The following is an 18984-nucleotide window of genomic DNA, read 5'->3' on the forward strand; positions in this document are numbered from 1 at the left end:
CTATACTATGACATTTTTGTCCAAGTTTGGACAACATACTAAACTATGACATTTTTGTCAAATTTTGGACGACATACTATACTATGACTTTTTTAGGTGATTTTGGACGACATACTATACTATGACTTTTTTGACCCATTTTGGACGACATAATATACTCGACCGATTTTTTTGAGGACATACCTTTTGTAGTATTACGGCACTTGGAAGGGAAAGGCATATTCAGCAACAACTTTCAACTTAAACAATCGATGCTACATTTTACACATACCTTAAGTTCAGTACATCCCATAATGGTCTAATGATAAAAAAAAGTCATGCAACAGGTAAAAAGACATGAACCCTTTACCATTTTACTTAAAAAAAATTACTTTTCATAGTAACCCAGGGCAGTTCACAGTTAAGCAAGAATGCACTTACTGTTTCATGACACTTTTATTTATATATGTAAAAATGACAAAGCAACTTTTTTTTTTTACAACACAAACAATCCCAGCATTTGTGAACAAATTTGTTTGTAACCACAAACTTAGGAAACTTATAATCAGTTTCAGAATGAACTTCAATTACAACAATTCTTACCGCCCCCACTACTCAGGCAACACAGAAAGTGTGGCACGCTGGAATATGAGGAGTCAATGGAAGCCCGGCTACTTAAAAAAAACTCCAGTATCAAATTCAGAAAAAAAAAAGAATAATCTAAAAATCTGCTTTAACAAAACAGGTCTTCCTTGATTCCTCTCTGTTGACACAGGGGGGTTTGTTTTTGTTTTTAAATCAGCCACAGTACATTCATAAAGTACATGGAGCAGTTTGAGTCATATTCTTATAAGATAAGACACGAAATAATTCCTAATGGCAGGTTCTTACTGCTGGAGAACCACCATGTAACATTACATGTAGTGTTTATCCCGTCTTCATCACACAACAATACAAGCTCAGCAAGAATATTCTCCCTGCCATTTCCACTCTCTCAGCAACTCATTTTCCTACGAGCGTTAACAACATGGGGGGGTAGAAAGTCCATTAGAGTCAGTGCCTGTATACTGTGTGTATTCAGTCCATTTCACACACCATCAGTCTTCTATATCCTCAGTAGTGTGTACATAAATATCATACCATATTTAAAAAGTTTACAAACAACGTTGTTTCACTTGGCTCTTTTCCTTTTGCGAGTGTTCTGATAAAGCTATAATACGAGTGAAGTATTTCCAATTGTGCCACGTCCACGCACCAAAACCAGCGGCTGAGGATCAGTGTAAGAGAGAGAAGGCTGAACCTAGAGCAGTCTTAAATGGGCATTAAAGCATCAGTAGGCATGGGCCACTTTGCACTTTCCAAAGTATGCCATGGTTTGAAAACCACTCAATTTTTATTTTTAAATACCATACCGTTCCTGCAGTATGAGTTGTTTTGTTAAATAAGCTGTGTACAATTTTAAATGGGAGTGTCACATTTTTTTTTTCAAATTTGAGGTAACGCCAAAGTTATGAGTTAGCGTTGGTGAAAGAATCACTGTAGATGACATAGAAAATATTTAATAGTGTGATGCCATACCAACATTTCTAGGGTAGTTTTGAGTTACTAAACCCTCTGACTTCTAGTAGCCATTTGACTCCTCCCCCTTATGCGAGAGGTTTTCTTAAAATAGGCAAGTTTGTGGGAATGTATTGTACCGTCCTGGCTAATAGCATTACTTTGTCTATACTTTTGTTTTAAATGTAAGGACAACATGAGCTGACACAGTTATCAATATTATATTTGATAGTATGACATAAAACACAAACTGCTTCTACAGCTACTGTAAACGCGATCATTTTTACTGAAAGTTATCATATCTCACGCCGACCCATGCCTACACCTCAGGATGGAGAACAATCACACACCATCTCTGTGTTATTTACACTCAGTGACAGTCCACAGTTCAGGTCAGTGTGAACACAGTGGCGACAACAGGTTTGCGTCCTGTGGCAATACGAAAGTCTTTACCAGATCTGTGCGATGAGACGAAATATCAGGCGGAGGGAAAATGGATGAACTACTTTTCCTCTCGTGTTTTCTAATAATCGCCCTTGTTCAAAGTGACCCCTCTGTTGCCTAAGAAGCTTCCTCTCACGACTCTTTGCCCTTCTCCAGAGAGCTGTGAATCTTGTCCAGGGTCTTCTTGATGCGCAGAGCCGTTAGCCGGGCTGAGGGATTCTGGTACCAACACTCCTTCATCAGCTTTACCAGGGCAGAAAGGGTCTGACAGAGGCGGGAACAACCAGAGAGTCAGCAGTTATATTGATACCAATCTCATTACAAGGTTATTATCAGCATCTGCAACATAGTATTCAGTTTACTGTAAACACAGAATTGTACTGAGAAGCTGGACGAATCTCACGTTTGACACTCTATTTTTGCTTTATAGACAAAGTAGATTTTCTAAAACTAGATGAACAAACGGATTATTCAGCTGCAGCTCTCGCAGGGAGATAACACTTCACAAAAACAAGGCAATCTAATCACTTGTATCTATAAATCAGTGGTCCTTATATCAGTGACCTTGACTACTTGGATAAATATGTTGACAAGTCTAAAATATAAGTTACATTTCCCTCTTTACTCCAGTCTCTGATTTAGTTTGGCTGTTTTGAAGACTACAATATTAAAGTTGTGGACAAAAACTTTTTAAAACCCCTCTGATTTGTCTCTGACACACAACCTCAAATTTGGTTCGTCGACATGAAGAAGTTTAGACGTTTTTCAGTGTTTTCTTTTCTCTAGAATTGTGACACCACAACGCTCATTTCTGTAATTTGCATTAAGTGTAGTTTAAAGAAACAAAACAACAGCTGACTGCTACTCACAGGATCAGAGAACCAGCGATTGGGAATGAAAGGCCTCTGTTGCTCCACACACACCACCTTCCTCATGTCCTCAAAGCTGGGGTCGTTTGGCACCTGATCATAAAACGGAGGCTTGTACTCCTCGACGATGCCTGCAAAGAGAATACGAGATAAAAAGAATTAATTTACCACACGGGCGGGGGCCTGAAGTCGAGTCCAAAAACACAATTGTGTTGAAATGCACTCAACCGTTGCTGTATGTGCGTCGTGCTATTTCCCACAGCACCAGTCCAAAGGCCCAGATGTCCACTCTCTTGTAGGCATCAAAGCAGTCTGTCTGAATGGTCTCGTCCAGCACTTCAGGAGCCATGTAGCGCTTCGTGCCAACCTTTGGGTTGTTGCCCACGTCCAGCAGATTGTCAGCCTGCGAGTGAGTCACAGCCAGTCCTGTAATGTGCAAAAAACAGTAAGAATTAATAAAAAAAACAAAGCATGCAGCACTGTAGCAGGACAATATCTGATATTGAGGCAAATCAATGCACACTAGATTAAATATGTTAAACAGATGCAGGAATATTTTTTAATGCTTAAAAAAAATGACGGCAAACCAAGAAAAACAACTCGTACATAACACAAAACAAATATTAATGAGTACTAATTTGATTTAAAAGACACTAGTAAATAGGGCTGAAACAGTTACTTGATTATAAAATCGATTACTAAATTAATTGTCAACTATTTTGACAATGGATTAATCGGTTTGAGTGTTTTTAAGGAATTAAAACAAGTTTTCTGATTTTTTCAGTTTCCTAAATGTGAATATTTTCTGGTTTCTTTGCTCCACATGAACAAAGAAATCCCTAAAACTGAATAGTTTTTGTTTTTTTGGATAAAAATAAGACATTTGTGAACCTTGTCCTTTCTGGGTTTGAGAAACACTGATCAACATTTTAGGAACCAAACGATTACTCGATTAAATCAAGAAAATAATCTTTAGTTGCAGCTCTACATGGAATATCATTTCCTTAGTGTCACTTTTACACTTAAAGAGAACAACTTTAAACTGTTAATGCTTCAGTGAGTAACTTTTATTTGAGTCATTTCTAAAACACTGCTGGTGCCGCTGCGTGATAAACATCGGGGAGAAGAATCAATTTCATAAATGTGTGCGTCTTGTGTGTTTTCAGCCATAATTCAACCCTTTTGCAATCGTCTCACTTTATGTTGTGTTTCCTCTTTGCCTCAATCAGTCTTGGCATAAAATGGACCATTACCTGTGTTCACATTCAAAATGCTGCTACACTTAAAAAACACAAAGAGAGGAGGAATGGAGCCGATGGTCTAAGTCGGCATTGTGTGAACTGTTTAAATGTAGCAGGCATTCATTTATATTTTAAAAGGTATTCAGTCTAGTTGTGAGTGATTTACGATATAATATAGACAACGCAGTAGAAGTCTGACTGACCCAGATCAGCGATGCAGCAGCGCAGCTCCTTTGTGACCAGGATGTTTTTGCTCTTCAGGTCCCGGTGAGCGATGGCCGGTTTGCCCTCTGTGCCGAAGATCTCCGTGTGCAGGTGCACAAGGCCACACGCTATCGACGCCGCCATCGCCAGGCCCTCCGACGTCTCCACGGCGACCCGCTGCAAGTAGTCATAAAGTGAGCCATTCTCGTGGTAGTGGGTGATGAGCCACAGCTGGGTGCTGGAGTTTCGAGAAGTCATGTCAGACGCCATGAAGCCTGAGAGGAGAGGGGAGACAGATGTGAAATCTAATCGTCTTTCATTTAAAGCATTTATTATATTATTATTGTCATTAAACTGCGTTGGTGAATTGAATCAGTGTGCTGCTGCTGTTTCTTGTGCACATTCTGTGCGTCAGTGACTTCAGACATAAAAGAGTGGCAAGAACATAAGGACGTTAAAAGGAAGCTGAAGCAACTGTGTGGAAAACATGACATTTACGTTAAGCTTGCAAAGAAATGTCAACATTCAAGATGGTTATTTGGGATTTGTGCACAGACAGACGAGGTCTGAGAAACACAGTAAAAAGAGCTTAGACCAGTAAAACTAATACAATACTGTAAAATGAATATGTTTAAAAATTACAAACACTATCCCACATATGCCTATAACTACGTTGCACTTGAAGGAGAATTGAGGTGATTAGGTTTGTTCCACAGTTGAGGTCGTGTGAAGTAAGCTGGAGCACAATGTTCTATTTGGTTTTTTCCATCAGTCTCGCTGTGGCAGTTTCAAGTAAATCAAGCAAAAAACACTTGTTTAATGGAGCACAGAAAAGCAAATCATTAAAGCTGGTTTCTCCTGAAGGTCAATTACATCCTTGCTAATGATGTGAAGGGCATGCATCCAGGAGAAAAAAAAAAGGGAAAAGAAATTCCCCTTTGAGTCAACAAGACTTCACCAGAGTGTGCAGAAGACTCACCCAGAATGTTTTCGTGTCTCAGCAGCACAGTGTTGTAGATCTCCGTCTCTCTGAACCAGGACTTCTCATCTCGGGAGGAGAAGATTTTAACAGCAACGTTCTCCCCCTGCCACTGACCCCGCCACACCTCTCCATACCTTCCCTTCCCTGGAAAATAAGGAAATAAGAGATAGCTGCAGAGAAGATACATAGACATGAAGCGGCACCAAAACACATTTTCCAATTCCAAACGAATACAAACTGCCGTTTCATCTTGTCTGTTGCTTTGACTATGAGCAAACTTACATCACCAGTGTGAGACAAATTCAACTTTTTTTTAAAAAAAACAATAAATCACAAGACGGGGAAACAAAAAGCAAAATTTAAACTGACAAATACGGTGTCATTGTCTGTTGGACAGATCTGGAAAAACCTGAAAATAGATGTATGCAGTCATCCAAGAAAAGCTGAATCAAGGAATATAACCATGATCTGGATGAATGAGAATCATTTAAAATAACTGCTATGAACAGCAAAGAGAAAACTGAGCGTGAAGGACGACACAGGAAGACTTTTCACGACGGTTCAGCAGACAAATGTCAAAATGAGCTTTTTGCTTTTCGCTGATTATTAAAAATAATTTGACGCCCGTGACGTAGGTTTTCTCTGTAGGGCTTTGACTAAATTTGCCAGTGAACAGATTTTTCAAATCAAACACTCGGCTTTACCCACCTACACACTCCACCAGGCTGATCTGCCGAGCCACAGTTCTCTGGACGAGGAATGGAAGACCTGAACCACTGCCTGATGTGCATGAGTGAGACAACAGGTCCTGGAGACAGAGACAGGGGTCAGTTCACACATCTCATCTTGGTGTTTTTTAAAGAAAAACACCAAGTCAAATTCTTTTCTCAGAGCAAATGATACACCGTAAATATCGATGTACTCAATTTACAAGAAAGGAAGGAAATGCTGCAAGAATCCAGCATTTTTTGACTCTTACCGCTAAAGTGCTGTCTCCTACATTGGAGGAGATGAGGTCATCTATGGTTCCTTGCTCAGTGTCGAATTCCTGCAGCCTCTGCAGACGGCCGTGGTGGAGCCTCCTGCAGGCCAGCACCGACACTACAGACAGCAGAGCCAGAACCACGACTGGGCCGAGTACGAAGAGGGCCAAAGTCTCAACGCGATACCGCACCGGCTCACCTTCTGGCTCATCTTCCGAGGGCAAGAGGAATAGAACACATTCTAGAGACTGTTCTCTTTGTTGCTATAATCAACATATAATGAGCTGCAATCCACCTACCTGATGGAAGCAGTGACACCAGAGAGGTCCTGGTTGTGTTGCTGTTGCACATGTTCTCAGAACAGCAGATAATGGCCTGGCGAGAGGACGGAGCCGTGGAGCAGTGCAGACGGACTTTCTCCAGCTCGTTCAGGCAGCCGTGCTCAAACTCCACCCCGCTGACGCCCACGATGACAGAGGAGAAGCAGCGGGTTCCCTGGCAGCGGGTGACCTGGGGGCACGTCGGGCTGTGACACAGACACACCAACTGTCCATCTGTGAAGAAGACGGTACGTGTTCAGTGTACACTCATGCTGTTTCACAGTACACAGAAGCAGTAAGTCAACAGAAGGAACGTCTCCCCAACTTTCTCACTCACTACACAAACAAGTGAGAAAACACAACAGAACATTCACTTAGAAAAAAAGAGCAGTGGGCACGAACACTATTCTATTTTCTGTTTATATAAATAAAGCAGAGACTTTGCATGTACAAATATATAAAGTTGAGGATGAGATGTTATAATAAGATCTCACATTTGTGTGTTGAACAAATAGAAACAGAAAAAACATAGACTATCTAGGTTTTGATTAATTCATATAGCAATACATATTGATCTTATTTGAGCTTTTAATTAGTAAAGTTGTCCATAAAAATATCTGTCTTCATTAATGTAGATGCTGCCAATTAAAGAAAAAAATATTCCATCCCACCAAACTCTTAAGGTTTTCTTCTAACTGGAAGAAAAAAAACAAAAAACTTTCAAGACCCTAAACACTTTTTGATCAATCGATTAAGTTCTCAAAGCTTGCTAGTGCAATATACATATATATAAATATATATATGTATATATACACCCCATATATATGTGATCAATGCTAATCATCTTCAAGAGATGGCTGGGAAACGGATGCCAAATTCAAACATACGTTCAAAAAAAAAACAAAAAAAACAAATGAATATGTTAGTCTGACTAAAATCACACTCTCTATTTTCTCAACATATACGATCAGAGTCGGAATTAATGAATCGTGAAAAGACTAGGAATGGCAGACGACATGCTATCAAGCCACATGCTAAACTGGAAACTACTCAATAGTAGCAATCACCTAGCAGAGTGGAGGCGGACACAAACGTAGCTTGACTTACCCCTGTATGTAAATGTACTTGTTTTGTTTAAAATTAGTCATAATGATTTATTTGTTATGTATCCCATTTAAGAAGAAAAAAAAACACTTTCTAATCTATTATCAAGATTGTTGACAATAAATGCAGCAACAGATTAAAAATCAATTAATGGTTGCAGGCCTAAAATGTGCAGACTGAGATGGTGATGACTCCTATTTTGGCACATCTCTCTTGTAGTTCATTATTGACGTGACTGCATGAAATATGCAACTGTATTATTCCCTAATAATCTTCCTAAAAAACAAGTGAGGACTGTACCTGAGCCCTCAGCTGATGTCTGCAGGGCCAGCAGCAAGAGCAGCAGGACATGCACACTGCAACGAGCCATGTTTCAGTGCATGGACTGAGGGAGGGAGGGAAGAAGAGTTCACATGAGTACACTCCTGCAAAGAGTATAATTACATTTAGTCCATTTATGTTTTCTGATTATCCTCTGCAAACACTTCAGACAGAACGGATAGGATAATTTGTCAAGTAATTGAAGACATTTCAAAGATAACCACAGAAAATATACTGTCAGCTCTTTACTTTGACATGATGTCATTGTGTAGTTTGTGTATGCCGATGACTGTGCAATTATGAGTCTTCTGCTGGATGGCGAGCAAGATCATGGCACAATTGTTAGGTAGTGTAAAAAGTCTTTCCTCAATAAAAGAAAAGAACTGTAGGATATCCCTCCTAAAACCCTAAGTGACTAAGGCTGGAGCAGTGGCAACAGTGTAAATATTTTTCAAAATAAATGACAACTACAATTTAACAAACCAATAGTTTGGTTATTAGCAAACACATTTCTAAATCAATTACAACCACAAACATTTGTTATTCATGATGACAGTGTGGGTATGATGATCTATGATGTGCGTGTGTAGTAAAAAAATTGTATGTAATACTACATACACAGTAAGAAAACAGCTTAAGGAGATTACAATTCACGTTATTACATTGTCGAACAAGCTAATCATTACCGGTGGTTCAAACATTTGATATCAAGCACCACCTGAGTAACACCATCATGCCCAACGCTACAATACAGTGGTGTAAATAGGTCAAGCAAAGTCTTTTCACGGGAGGCAGACTTATTCCCAATGAGCTATTTTTTTTTTTGTTATTTGTTTCTATTCTATACACTCTGGTTAATAGTCCCCAGCTCCATGCTTTTCAAACAACCTGGTAATTTACCTCCAAGTACCAACCGACGAAGCACCACAGTTTGAGAACCATGGTTCTAAAACATGTAATTGCTCCTGTAGCTATTATCTGTGAATGCTACCAGCTGTAGCATCAACAACCAATGTCATTAGCAAGATAACGCCATAAGTGTCAATAGCATATTAGCCTCTGGTTTTGATGGAACAACTACAAACACACAGATTTACACAGCAACTCTGTGTTAGAAAACCGAAAACCTACCGGAGGCATGGTTTGTTTGCTGTGGCTAACAGGCCACCAACAGGCGGTTTCATGGCCGTCTGCAGACGCCTCAGAGGCGCCACTCAGGCAGGCGCCCATTAGCCTCGCAAGCTAAAGCTAGCGCTGCAGCAACAAAGCGTAGCCTGGCACAAATTAACGACAAAAAATAAGACCCACGTACCTGACACACGTGTGGAACAGCTTCTAACTCATTGTGTGACGTCTGCGCGTGTGTGCATTAGTGTTTAAAGCATGTTAGTAGTGTGGTCTGCGGTGTAGCAGGAACTCAGAGAGGTACAGCTGCCCTGCCCACCGCCCACCAACTGGCGGCTCGCTTTCTCCGCCCGCTGCGTATGACGTCACCAAAGAATCCCAGGATTCCTCTGGGAGTTTTTTTTCCTTCCCAAAACTTTATTTTGAAAATACAGACACGACAGGAAATCAATGAAGTATTAGGGCAACACGTACAACAATTAAGAAACAAGAAAATAGTTTCTTGACATGAAAAAACTAAAGGCTGTGAATTTACTTTCCACTTGAATATGGCATTTACCTAATACAATCACCAGGTTCACAAATACTCTGTTACATTATAAGAGACAATCATACTGATGCTTGAACAGGTATTTAACATCATTTAAAGTTTGAGTGACATCACAGCAGCACAGCACATTTCTTTTAGTCATGTGATCTGCTCTTTTAAATAGATAAAATCACCCCAAAACCACATCCTCTGTATTCTTTTGAAATGTAATAAAAAATCGAACCAACCCATGACAAACCTCTTCTTACATTAGAGACGGTATAGCAGAGTTTTGTGAAGAAAAAACTAAATTGTTCATATAAGAATATAAGAAGTTAAGAGGTAGGGAAGAGTGCAGAAAATACATGGTATTATTAAGAAAATAAAACAGTGTAAACCCTGTATCTTATTTCCAGGTTCCCATCTCACATAAAGCCAACTATACCCCTGCATTGTTTCCAAGTGGGATTGCAGTGACCATTTCAAATGCCAAAGGTCAACAAGTAAACTCTCAAAGTGAGTGCTTGATTTGAAAAGTCCCTCTGTGCTTCTGTCTCCACTCGTCCGTGCATTTGGAGGGTCACACGCACACACATGCACGCACATGCACACACACACACACACACACACACACCTCCCGCTTCCTAAAAAGCTTCTTTCCCTCTTTTTGAAACATCTACCTGCTGATGATGACCCGGATCAAACATGCAAATCTGAAATTGCATAACATCACAACTAATGGATGAGATGATGTGTTTATTTAATTCTTGGTACAGAGAAATGTCACTGAATGTGTGAGAGAGTGGTGTGTGTGTGTGTGTGCAAAGAGAGAATTGTATCAAGTAGCCGATATGTTTTCCCTCTGCTGGGTCTTGTGGCCGTGGACAAAAGCCTGCGCTGTTTGTTCTTGCTTACCTGGGCCCGGAGTCTCCAGTGAGTCGGAGCAAGACCCGGCCAGTATCCATTCTCTACCGACACAGCTCCGGCACAGAGACACATTGTCCACAGCCTTTTTAATTAAAGACCTCAGGTTGACACTCTGTGCCAGGTGACCTGAACTGCTCACCCGTCTACATGTGCCGGCCACTATCATCCCCACTGGGGATAAGTCTCACTGGATAATTGGAGGGAGAAATGCAATACTTGCTATCATGAGATGGAGGAAGGATTATCTTCTGAGGACTTTGACTTATGAGGCGGGGACTGTGGAATAATGTGATGTTTTCTTCTTTCTACGTCTTACCCCCCCACACATCCCACCCTTCCCTCTCTCTCCCTCTCTGTGTCTCACGTCTGGGTTATAAGAGAGGAAGGGGACAGGTAAGTGACTTTTTTTCATTGAAATCCACTTGTTCTTCATCTGTGTGCTATTAAGAGAGATTTCTCAAGCAGGTTTCCAACCAGAGTCAACATGGAGCGTCTAGATCGATGGCTACCTGTGGCTTTTATTCTACTTCTGCCTCTCCTGTGCGTCAGTGGTGTCCCCAACCAAAAAACGACAGGTAGACAGCGTTTAAAAAAGGCTGACAGTGATCTACAACTATAACTGTAATTAATTGTCATTTCATTTCAAACTTTTTCTCCAGTTTCCTGGTGCGTACTGTCTGATGCCGAAGAGCAGAAGTGTCTGGACTTGGCCGGGAACGCCAGTGCTCAGAATATCAGAGGGACACTGCAGTGTGTCCGTGGACTCAACACCAGAGACTGTATGGACAAAATCAAGGTAAAGACAAATGAATGGAGAAAAACAACAAACGTCTTTGCTCTTTTGAAACAAGGCATCAGTCAGTTTGTGTTTTCCTCAGAACGGGACGGCAGACGCAGCCTCCATGTTTGCAGATGACATTTATGCTGCCGGCTTCTGCCACGGACTGGAGGTGGCTGCAGGAGAGTCCCACAACGGAGTTGGTAGGCACATACTAACACCAATTCTCTCAAATATGCACACTGTAAAATATGTATGCTTGCTTTAAAAGATATGTAGTAAATTATTATGACAACATAAAGCACAGTAAAGTCAAGTTTAAGTGTTCTTAAGGCAGCATGTGAACGTACTCTCCAAAGGTCAACCACCTTAAAATTTGCTACAGTATTGTAATGTACGTTATATTTTATTCACAATATGCTGAATAATTCCCACTCGCTTTCCCCTCTAGACGGTATTAGCTACTACGTCGTGGCCTTGGCTCGGACCTCCACCTCAGACCTGTCCCTGATGGAGATGCATGAGCGCAGCTCATGTCACCCTGGAATTCGCACCACAGTGGGGTGGACGGTCCCTATTGGCTACCTGGTCAACACCTCCCAGATCAGCGTCGGGCAGCAGTGCAACTTTCCCAAAGGTAAGTCGGGAGTTTGAAGAAAAAAAAGAAAAAGAAAAAAAAAGTTAAAAAAGTTAAAAAAAAAAAAAGATGTAATGTGTAGGTCTTTGTGTGGATGGTATATGAGAGGTTCAGAGGGAGGAGGAGGAGGAGAAGCAGTGATGTGGAAAGAGGAGGTGAAGGGTTTTAGGGAGACGGGCGGTAACAGGAAATACACAGAGTCAGTTCCAGAACACAACATATTTTTCTGTAAACGTGAAACTCACAAGTGCAGTCGTGTGTGTGTGAGAGAGAGAAAGAGAGTGGGGGTGTGACAGTGAACACAAGGGCTCACTGGAAAATCATTCATTTCTAAGCTGGATGGTGAAAAACATTTTTCATTACAAATCAACAATTAACTTCTACAACCGACAAATGTTTTCTCTGTATTTAAAGTCTGATACATCTTATGCATCATTGCTCCTCTGTATATAAAATAAGTTTATTTTGGCCTAAATGATGGTTATTTAGTTTTACTTGAATAAGTGCATTTTATCCAGAGTGGATGTGTCATTTTCATCGAGAAAAGAGGGCAAAATAACTTCACGAAAAGAAGTAAAATCAAGTTTATAACAATAATCAGAAGTCTGAATAATTGTTTTGTTAAACTCGCGTGTTTAAGTTTGACAAACTGCACATTTGTGAAAAGCAAAGCAGGACATTTCTCATTACAATGCAACAGCTGTTGATACAGCATTACTTCACAGTTGCTGCTCAGGCTCCTACTTTTAGTGTTTTCATCAGAACTGGTGCTGCATAACTTTAGATTCTTTGTTTTTGTACTAATGTTTCTATTATCGTGCTGACCTGGAGGGTTTCTGTAACACTATAATATTATAATTTTTCAACAATATATACTATAATATTATATATATGAAAATATAACATTATAATTAAAAGTAGAGTCATCTAAGGAATTTATAATGGGTTATTTTATAGGTTTGTGCACAATAATGAGTCTGGTAACAGGTTAATATGTTTACAAGAGAGATTACTAGAGCAGTGTTTACCAAACTTTTAAAATAGGAAAAATCATCGTGACTCAAAAATCATGACCAGGGGGGAATTTGTGCATAATTGAACATTTCTCCACATATTTATTGCAATATCTGTGATAATAATAAATATTATTTTGAAAATGGACCCAGAGATAAATGTTTAAAAATCTCTTTGGTAATGACCGACCTAAAAGCTTGTCCTATGTCACTCATTTTGTCACCAGTGGTGGGAAACTTCTTCGGTTACAGCTGCGTGCCGGGGGTCAAAGATGCTCAGCACGACCCCAGAGGCATCAACCCCAAGAACCTGTGCGAGGCCTGCATAGGAGACGAGAACGACAGACACATCTGTGCCAGCAACCACAGAGAGCGACACTACGGAGAGTCTGGAGCACTGAGGTACAAACGCTGACACTAATAACATGGGAAATAATGCACTAATGGCTCCCGGGGGACGTGTAACTCTTACGACCTCTCGTCCTCGCGTCTCCCTTTACATTATTCTTCTTCTTCTCAGCCCACGGTCTCCATAAGAGTAATTAGAGCGGCTGCTATAAAAACTAACACAGTGATAATAGTGATATTAATACAAGGACAAAGAAGTGCGAAGAGGCATATTACACAAATAAAACTAGAACAAAACTATGAGCTCCAAATGCTTATGTCAGTTTCGATCACTGCTTACATGTTAGAATAAACACAGAGAATTTGGAAATACAGTAAGTCACAGCTCAAAGTTCACTCGGCTCGTTGTTATGAACCAAAAAGGAAAGAAAATTGTCCTTGGTGTCAAAATAATAATAGTAAGTGCATCTAAGACTGGGAATAAAAGAGCTACAGAGGCAGCAGAGGCAGAGTTTACTCGTGGTCTCCCGGGTTGTGCCATTATAAAAACATATTCCCACGTACGCCGACTCCCCCTTTAAGTCATGTTTTGACCTAATTATAGATCAAACTGGTCTGATTATTTGTGTGTTTTCTCTTTTTTGTGTTTTTTTCTTTTTCCAGATGTGTGGCTGAAAACCTTGGTGACGTGGCCTTTGTCAAACACACCACAGTCTTTGACAACATAGATGGTCAGTGTTTGAAACTGTGATTTTTTTTTTTACATATTTATGGATATGTTTTTAAATTTAAATCTTATTTTGGGTCAGGAGAGAGAGAGAGAGAGTGCTAGTCCCGGCCAAAACACAGGAGGTCAGTGTTTCACCATATTTCCCAGGACCACAGCATCCATGAAAGTGGAATCATTTATACGACATGTCATATTTGATATATGACACAAGCGTGTGTTTGTGAGATAGAGGCAGACAGTGACGAAGACATATTAGGAAGGCGGTGAAAAGACAAAATGTGAGGACGAGAGAGGGAGAGCAACAGCACGACAGAATGTGGTGTGGACATTTTTTTTTTTGGCCAGAAATGAAATGCCCTAATTCCTTGTTTGGCTGCATCTGCTCCTTTTGCTTTGGGCAACATCCAAAATTAATGGCGATCATTATCACGGTCACGCTACACAGACTCTGCCGGTGCAGCCCGAGAAGCAGCAGCCTGACAGAGGCTTTTGCAAACACTGTTTAAACTGTTTAACGAAGCACGCCGTCTCATATGGTTCCCAAATGTCTGGGGTCACAGGTCAAGAAAACACAATAGACAGGTTTGCGGTTGTCGGGGGTTGTTTTGTTGTTTTAGAGACTTTCAGGCGGCGAAGCCAAATATCTGAAGTCAAATGTGAAGCTGAACAAACCGATCATTTGAGATCCACCACTGTTGTTATGAGCAAATGAACCATCTGAGATAAAAACTCGGCCATTTCATAAGTTGCTATTGGCAACTTCAACTCTGCATGACACAAAGTATAATTAATACAATTAACATGGCCACAGAAGATGAGAGATCTAAGCAATTAGCACAAATTGTAACTGTTACTCTCTGGTTCATCTGCAGAATAAAGACACAACACATTAGTGAGGTATGAAAGTGCAGCTTGACGATACTGTGATACCTTCAGACTGAATAGGACTCGCTGTTTTCACTTGCTGGTAAGCTGTCGGCTGTCCAGCTCCTTCAGTTGATTTAAAGCTGACAGAGATTTCATCTCTCATTATCCTGCCAAGGTAAGAACCAGGAGTCCTGGGCCCTGGACCTGGAGCTGGAGGACCTGAAGCTGCTGTGTCCAGATGGAACCGAGGCAGGACTGGACGAGTTCCAGCGCTGTCATCTGGCAGCTGTCCCCGCTAATGCTGTGGTGGTGCGCATGGAGGACAAGTGCCGCGTCTGGAAGTTCCTGGAACGTTTACAGGTGGGTGTAGAGAGAGAGAGAGAGAGAGAGAGAACAGTAACTCTCAGACAGAGAGCAAGAGAGAAATATTTGACTCAAAACCATCCGTGTGAAGATGCTTTGGCAGCGCAAGGACATTTGTGGATTTGTGTTTTTTTTTTTCATTTTCACCAACTATATAAACACACCTGAGCAAAAAAAGTACTCAAATGTTTTAAAATCGAATTGAATTTGTGAAATTTGGAAATACGTCACATTTCAAAGTTCACTTGGCTCGTTTTTATGAACCCAAAATTATATAAAAACGTTCTACTTTTAAGTATCACTACTGCCTTAAAAAAAACACAACAACAATATAAAATGAATCACAGAAGACAACGGAAAAACTTCTTTGTAAAGGTGATCACTTAGGGTTAAGAGTCCTGAAAACAGGACTGTTTTTAGCTCTAGAACATTTAGAGATTTTAGTGTGGATGGGTGAAGATAACAACCTGTTTGCCGTATTCACTTCCTTGTTGGTTCTTATCTGCCATAACTCGACAATGAGCCGTAATTTTTGTATCTCATAGATATTGGTCTCTGAAACTAAAGCAAACCACTGCAGAGGAGAGAATCAGCCTCCTTAGGTGTGTTTACTTACAGATTACTTATAGCCTTGTATAAAGTACCTAGAAGAGATACTTGAGTAAAAGTACAAGTATCTGTATCAGAAAATGAATTTGGCTTTTTTATAATATCGCTTAAATAAAAGTCTTAAGGTATATGACATTACTGTATTATTCAAAAGTCATTTTCTGATATAAAATGTACTTAAGTTTTAGAAGTAAAAGTATAAAAAAAGTGAGGAGTCAGTGGTAAGGCAGGTTGTCTTTTAACTGGAAGGTTGTGTGTTCAATTCCTGACTCTGCTAGTCTAAATGTGTCCTCGAGCAAGACTAGAAAAGCTCAATGTAAATAAATACAGACCAGAATAACAAATACAGTTAGAGGAAATGTAGTGGAGTAAAAGTTGCTTGAAATACAAAGTACAAGTACATGAATTTTGCACTTAAGTACAGCAATAGGATAATTGAAGCCTTTAAGTCATAGGGTTAGAAATAGGCGAGGTGTGTGATGATGGTTAGGTTTTGTCAGGTTTAGCTGACATGGTTAGGGTCAGAGTGCACTGCTGTGGAGTGATATTATGTTGATAGGTGTCCTCACAACTACAGTCAAACACACACACACAGTATGAGTGTGTTCATGGAGTCTGTGTTTATCGATCTGCCCGTCACAGAGCACAGGAGGCACGTCTCTGCTCACTGTCAACCTACTGTCTCTCATAATGAGTGTATGGGAGACGCCAGGATGACTGAGACATCCTGTGCTCATCTCCTCACCAAACACACACACATATATATTATCCTTAAATCCCCCCAAAGAAACCCACACACGCGTGTATGTGCGCACATCACATCAACTTTCTTCCACCTGCAGAACGCGTTCGGCAACGCCACTGAGGGCTTCAGACTGTTCGGCTCTGCAGGTTACAGCGACTCTGATCTGCTCTTCAGCGACGCCACCCACCACCTGCAGAGGGTTCTGGGTAGCTACACCTCTTGGCTGGGCTCCACTTACACCAACATGCTGCAAGCCTTCGAGTGTGAGGGTAAGTGCTGCTGGTTCTATTTTGCCTGCGTGGTGTAAAAAGTGTGCAGTGGTTTTTCCTTTTTTTGTGTGTGAATGTGCTGACAGATAGCAGGTAGCTAAGTGGCCGTGTGTGTGTGTGTCCACTGCAGCTGTTCTCATTATTGCACTTTCCTTCCAACAGGCTTCTGCTGATGGAACAGGAGGACGACTTCCAGTGCATCATCCCTCTGTCTCCGTCCTCCCCTCCCGCCTTTCCTCCCTGCCATCTGCGTCTCTTTGTCTCGCCATCGCTCCTCCTCTTTTGCCCCGGCTTTTTGCGTTCGTCTTATCCCTGTGTTGTTGTTTTTTTACCACTCATTCTCCATTATAATACGGCTGTCCTCCTTTAACCTCCTTCTACGTCTTCTGAAATACTGGCTGGCAGATTAGGGAGGCTACAAAAGATTTGTTTTGCACAACGAAAATACACAAAAACTCCCAAGTTTTTTTTTTTAAACATAATTACACAAAATATGCCAAAAAATGATGATCACATCTCTTAAATTGACTATGATTAAAAAGGACAATAAGGAGAAGTGGCAGGAAATTCAAAATAAACTCGTTTCAGGTTGTTCTCCAAACAGGATCTTGATACAGATTTCAGTGGGATTACACTACAAGCACAAAAAATATCCCCCCAAAATTGCCTCACATGTAAAAAGAAATCCTGTCAACCGTTGCGAAAAAATTTTTTGGGTTGAGGAGAAATTGTGTTTTTCTTCTTCTTCATCTTTCTTCATCATTAGTCTAAGCTTCAGTACCACCCTCCCACCCTCCTCCCACAGGGTCCGTCTCTGGCACTGAACAACAGGGTGCTATTAAGTATGAGCTTAGACGATTTAGTAACTGTATGTGTGTGTGTGTGTGTGTGAGAGCGTACACTTTGTTCCACAGCCATTAAGTCCTGAATACTATACTGCTTGTTTGTGATTAAGAGAAAGTGTGTGTGTGTGTGTAGGTGTTTGTACAGTTTTTCGTGTGTGTGTGTGTGTGTGTGTGTTGATAGGATTGCTGCTTTCCCATGGCTTTTATAGCTTTTCCACTTTGGATCACTGCTTTCTCACGTCTGGTATGGTGGAGCGCACCGTGCCAGCTCACTGTGTATTGTTACACTATACAGTGAGGAGAAGCGGCTCCGGTTGCCTCGACTGACCCCAGAGTGAAACTTTCTTTTTTCTTCCAAAAACACACTCACACTCAACAACCTCTCCTACTTTATCCACATAGCAACATATACTGCATTATCTCCCCACGTATATACTTAAACTCTACTACAGCAGGATGTTAGAGGCTGGAGCAGGAATTATAGTGAGAGCATTATCCAATAATTATAATAAAGTGTGACTGAATTAATGTGCTATGGAGAAACGTCGCCTTTCAGTCCCTAAATCGCCACCAGCCTGTTTGAAACACTTACTTGACACAAAGAATCACGTACTGTAAAACAATGTATACCATCCACACTTCGTCTCCTCCACCTTTGTTCCTTCCTTCCTTAACACAGAGCTTAATAAAAGTGACAGAGCGGATTAAAGTTCTCCTCATCAAACTGTGTTTTTTTTTTTTACCTCATCACGCAGGAAGAAATCCGACTGGATAGAACTAGTACAACAGAAGCGCTCGTTTCGCCCGCCACAAAGCCTGAGAGACTCGGCGTCAGTGAAGGGTAAAAAGGCGTTATCTGTTGCACTAATTTGTCTCCGGTTTGTACCACTGGTGCTGTTTTATTTTCACATTTGTTTGCCAGTATGATGTAAATACTCCTCGCCGCCTGAATGTGTAGAGCTGCAGAACCTTCTTTTTTTTTTCTACCAATTAAAAGAATGATGATAAAGAAAGTAATCCTCTCGTCCTTTCCTCGCCGGCTTCTTAATTATCCTGACACAGCTACATGATACGCGTTTGGAAATGCCCTCTCTTGTTCCTCCTCTCTCTCACATGTACGGTCTGAAATAGGCAGACTTTATCTGTCAGGCTTGATTTATAGAGAACTTTTCTATAGAAAAATGATGTAACTCAA

At 40.8% G+C, this 18984-nt stretch overlaps 2 protein-coding genes across 3 annotated transcripts; one reads left to right on the forward strand and one right to left on the reverse strand.

Moving 5' to 3' along the window:
• Positions 1 to 769: 769 nt before the first annotated feature.
• Positions 770 to 9480, reverse strand: acvr1l (activin A receptor, type 1 like). Of its 2 annotated transcripts, none has more exons than XM_044047550.1 (10): positions 9317 to 9480; positions 7984 to 8068; positions 6559 to 6813; positions 6256 to 6470; positions 5985 to 6084; positions 5274 to 5420; positions 4294 to 4569; positions 3078 to 3275; positions 2850 to 2980; positions 770 to 2244 (listed from the first exon to the last, which is right to left on the reverse strand). In XM_044047550.1, the coding sequence occupies exons 2-10, from the start codon at positions 8051 to 8053 to the stop codon at positions 2113 to 2115; spliced, it is 1524 nt and encodes a 507-aa protein (XP_043903485.1). In that variant the 5' UTR covers positions 8054 to 8068; positions 9317 to 9480; the 3' UTR covers positions 770 to 2112. The 2 variants fall into 2 exon arrangements, with proteins under 2 accessions (XP_043903485.1, XP_043903484.1); XM_044047549.1 differs by having other exon boundaries at positions 7984 to 8108.
• A 1452-nt stretch (positions 9481 to 10932) lies between these two features.
• Positions 10933 to 17829, forward strand: LOC122782947 (otolith matrix protein). Its single transcript, XM_044047551.1, has 10 exons — positions 10933 to 10978; positions 11051 to 11160; positions 11245 to 11381; positions 11464 to 11566; positions 11815 to 12000; positions 13241 to 13415; positions 14025 to 14092; positions 15134 to 15318; positions 16773 to 16944; positions 17107 to 17829. The coding sequence occupies exons 2-10, from the start codon at positions 11070 to 11072 to the stop codon at positions 17115 to 17117; spliced, it is 1128 nt and encodes a 375-aa protein (XP_043903486.1). The 5' UTR covers positions 10933 to 10978; positions 11051 to 11069; the 3' UTR covers positions 17118 to 17829.
• Positions 17830 to 18984: the final 1155 nt, after the last annotated feature.

This window comes from Solea senegalensis, linkage group LG16 (genome assembly GCF_019176455.1).
Source record: "Solea senegalensis isolate Sse05_10M linkage group LG16, IFAPA_SoseM_1, whole genome shotgun sequence".
NCBI classification, from domain to species: Eukaryota; Metazoa; Chordata; class Actinopteri; order Pleuronectiformes; family Soleidae; genus Solea; species Solea senegalensis.

Excerpts from the sequence above, each read along its gene's own strand:
- LOC122782947 (XM_044047551.1), top strand. The coding sequence starts at position 11,070 with ATGGAGCGTCTAGATCGATGGCTACCTGTGGCTTTTATTCTACTTCTG. Across the intron at positions 11,161-11,244 it reads CCCCAACCAAAAAACGACAG|TTTCCTGGTGCGTACTGTCT; the intron begins GTAGACAGCGTT and ends CTTTTTCTCCAG. Across the intron at positions 11,382-11,463 it reads ACTGTATGGACAAAATCAAG|AACGGGACGGCAGACGCAGC; the intron begins GTAAAGACAAAT and ends TGTTTTCCTCAG.
- acvr1l (XM_044047550.1), bottom strand. The coding sequence starts at position 8,053 with ATGGCTCGTTGCAGTGTGCATGTCCTGCTGCTCTTGCTGCTGGCCCTG. Across the intron at positions 6,814-7,983 it reads GACATCAGCTGAGGGCTCAG|ATGGACAGTTGGTGTGTCTG; the intron begins GTACAGTCCTCA and ends TCTTCTTCACAG. Across the intron at positions 5,421-5,984 it reads CAGCCTGGTGGAGTGTGTAG|GGAAGGGAAGGTATGGAGAG; the intron begins GTGGGTAAAGCC and ends CTTATTTTCCAG.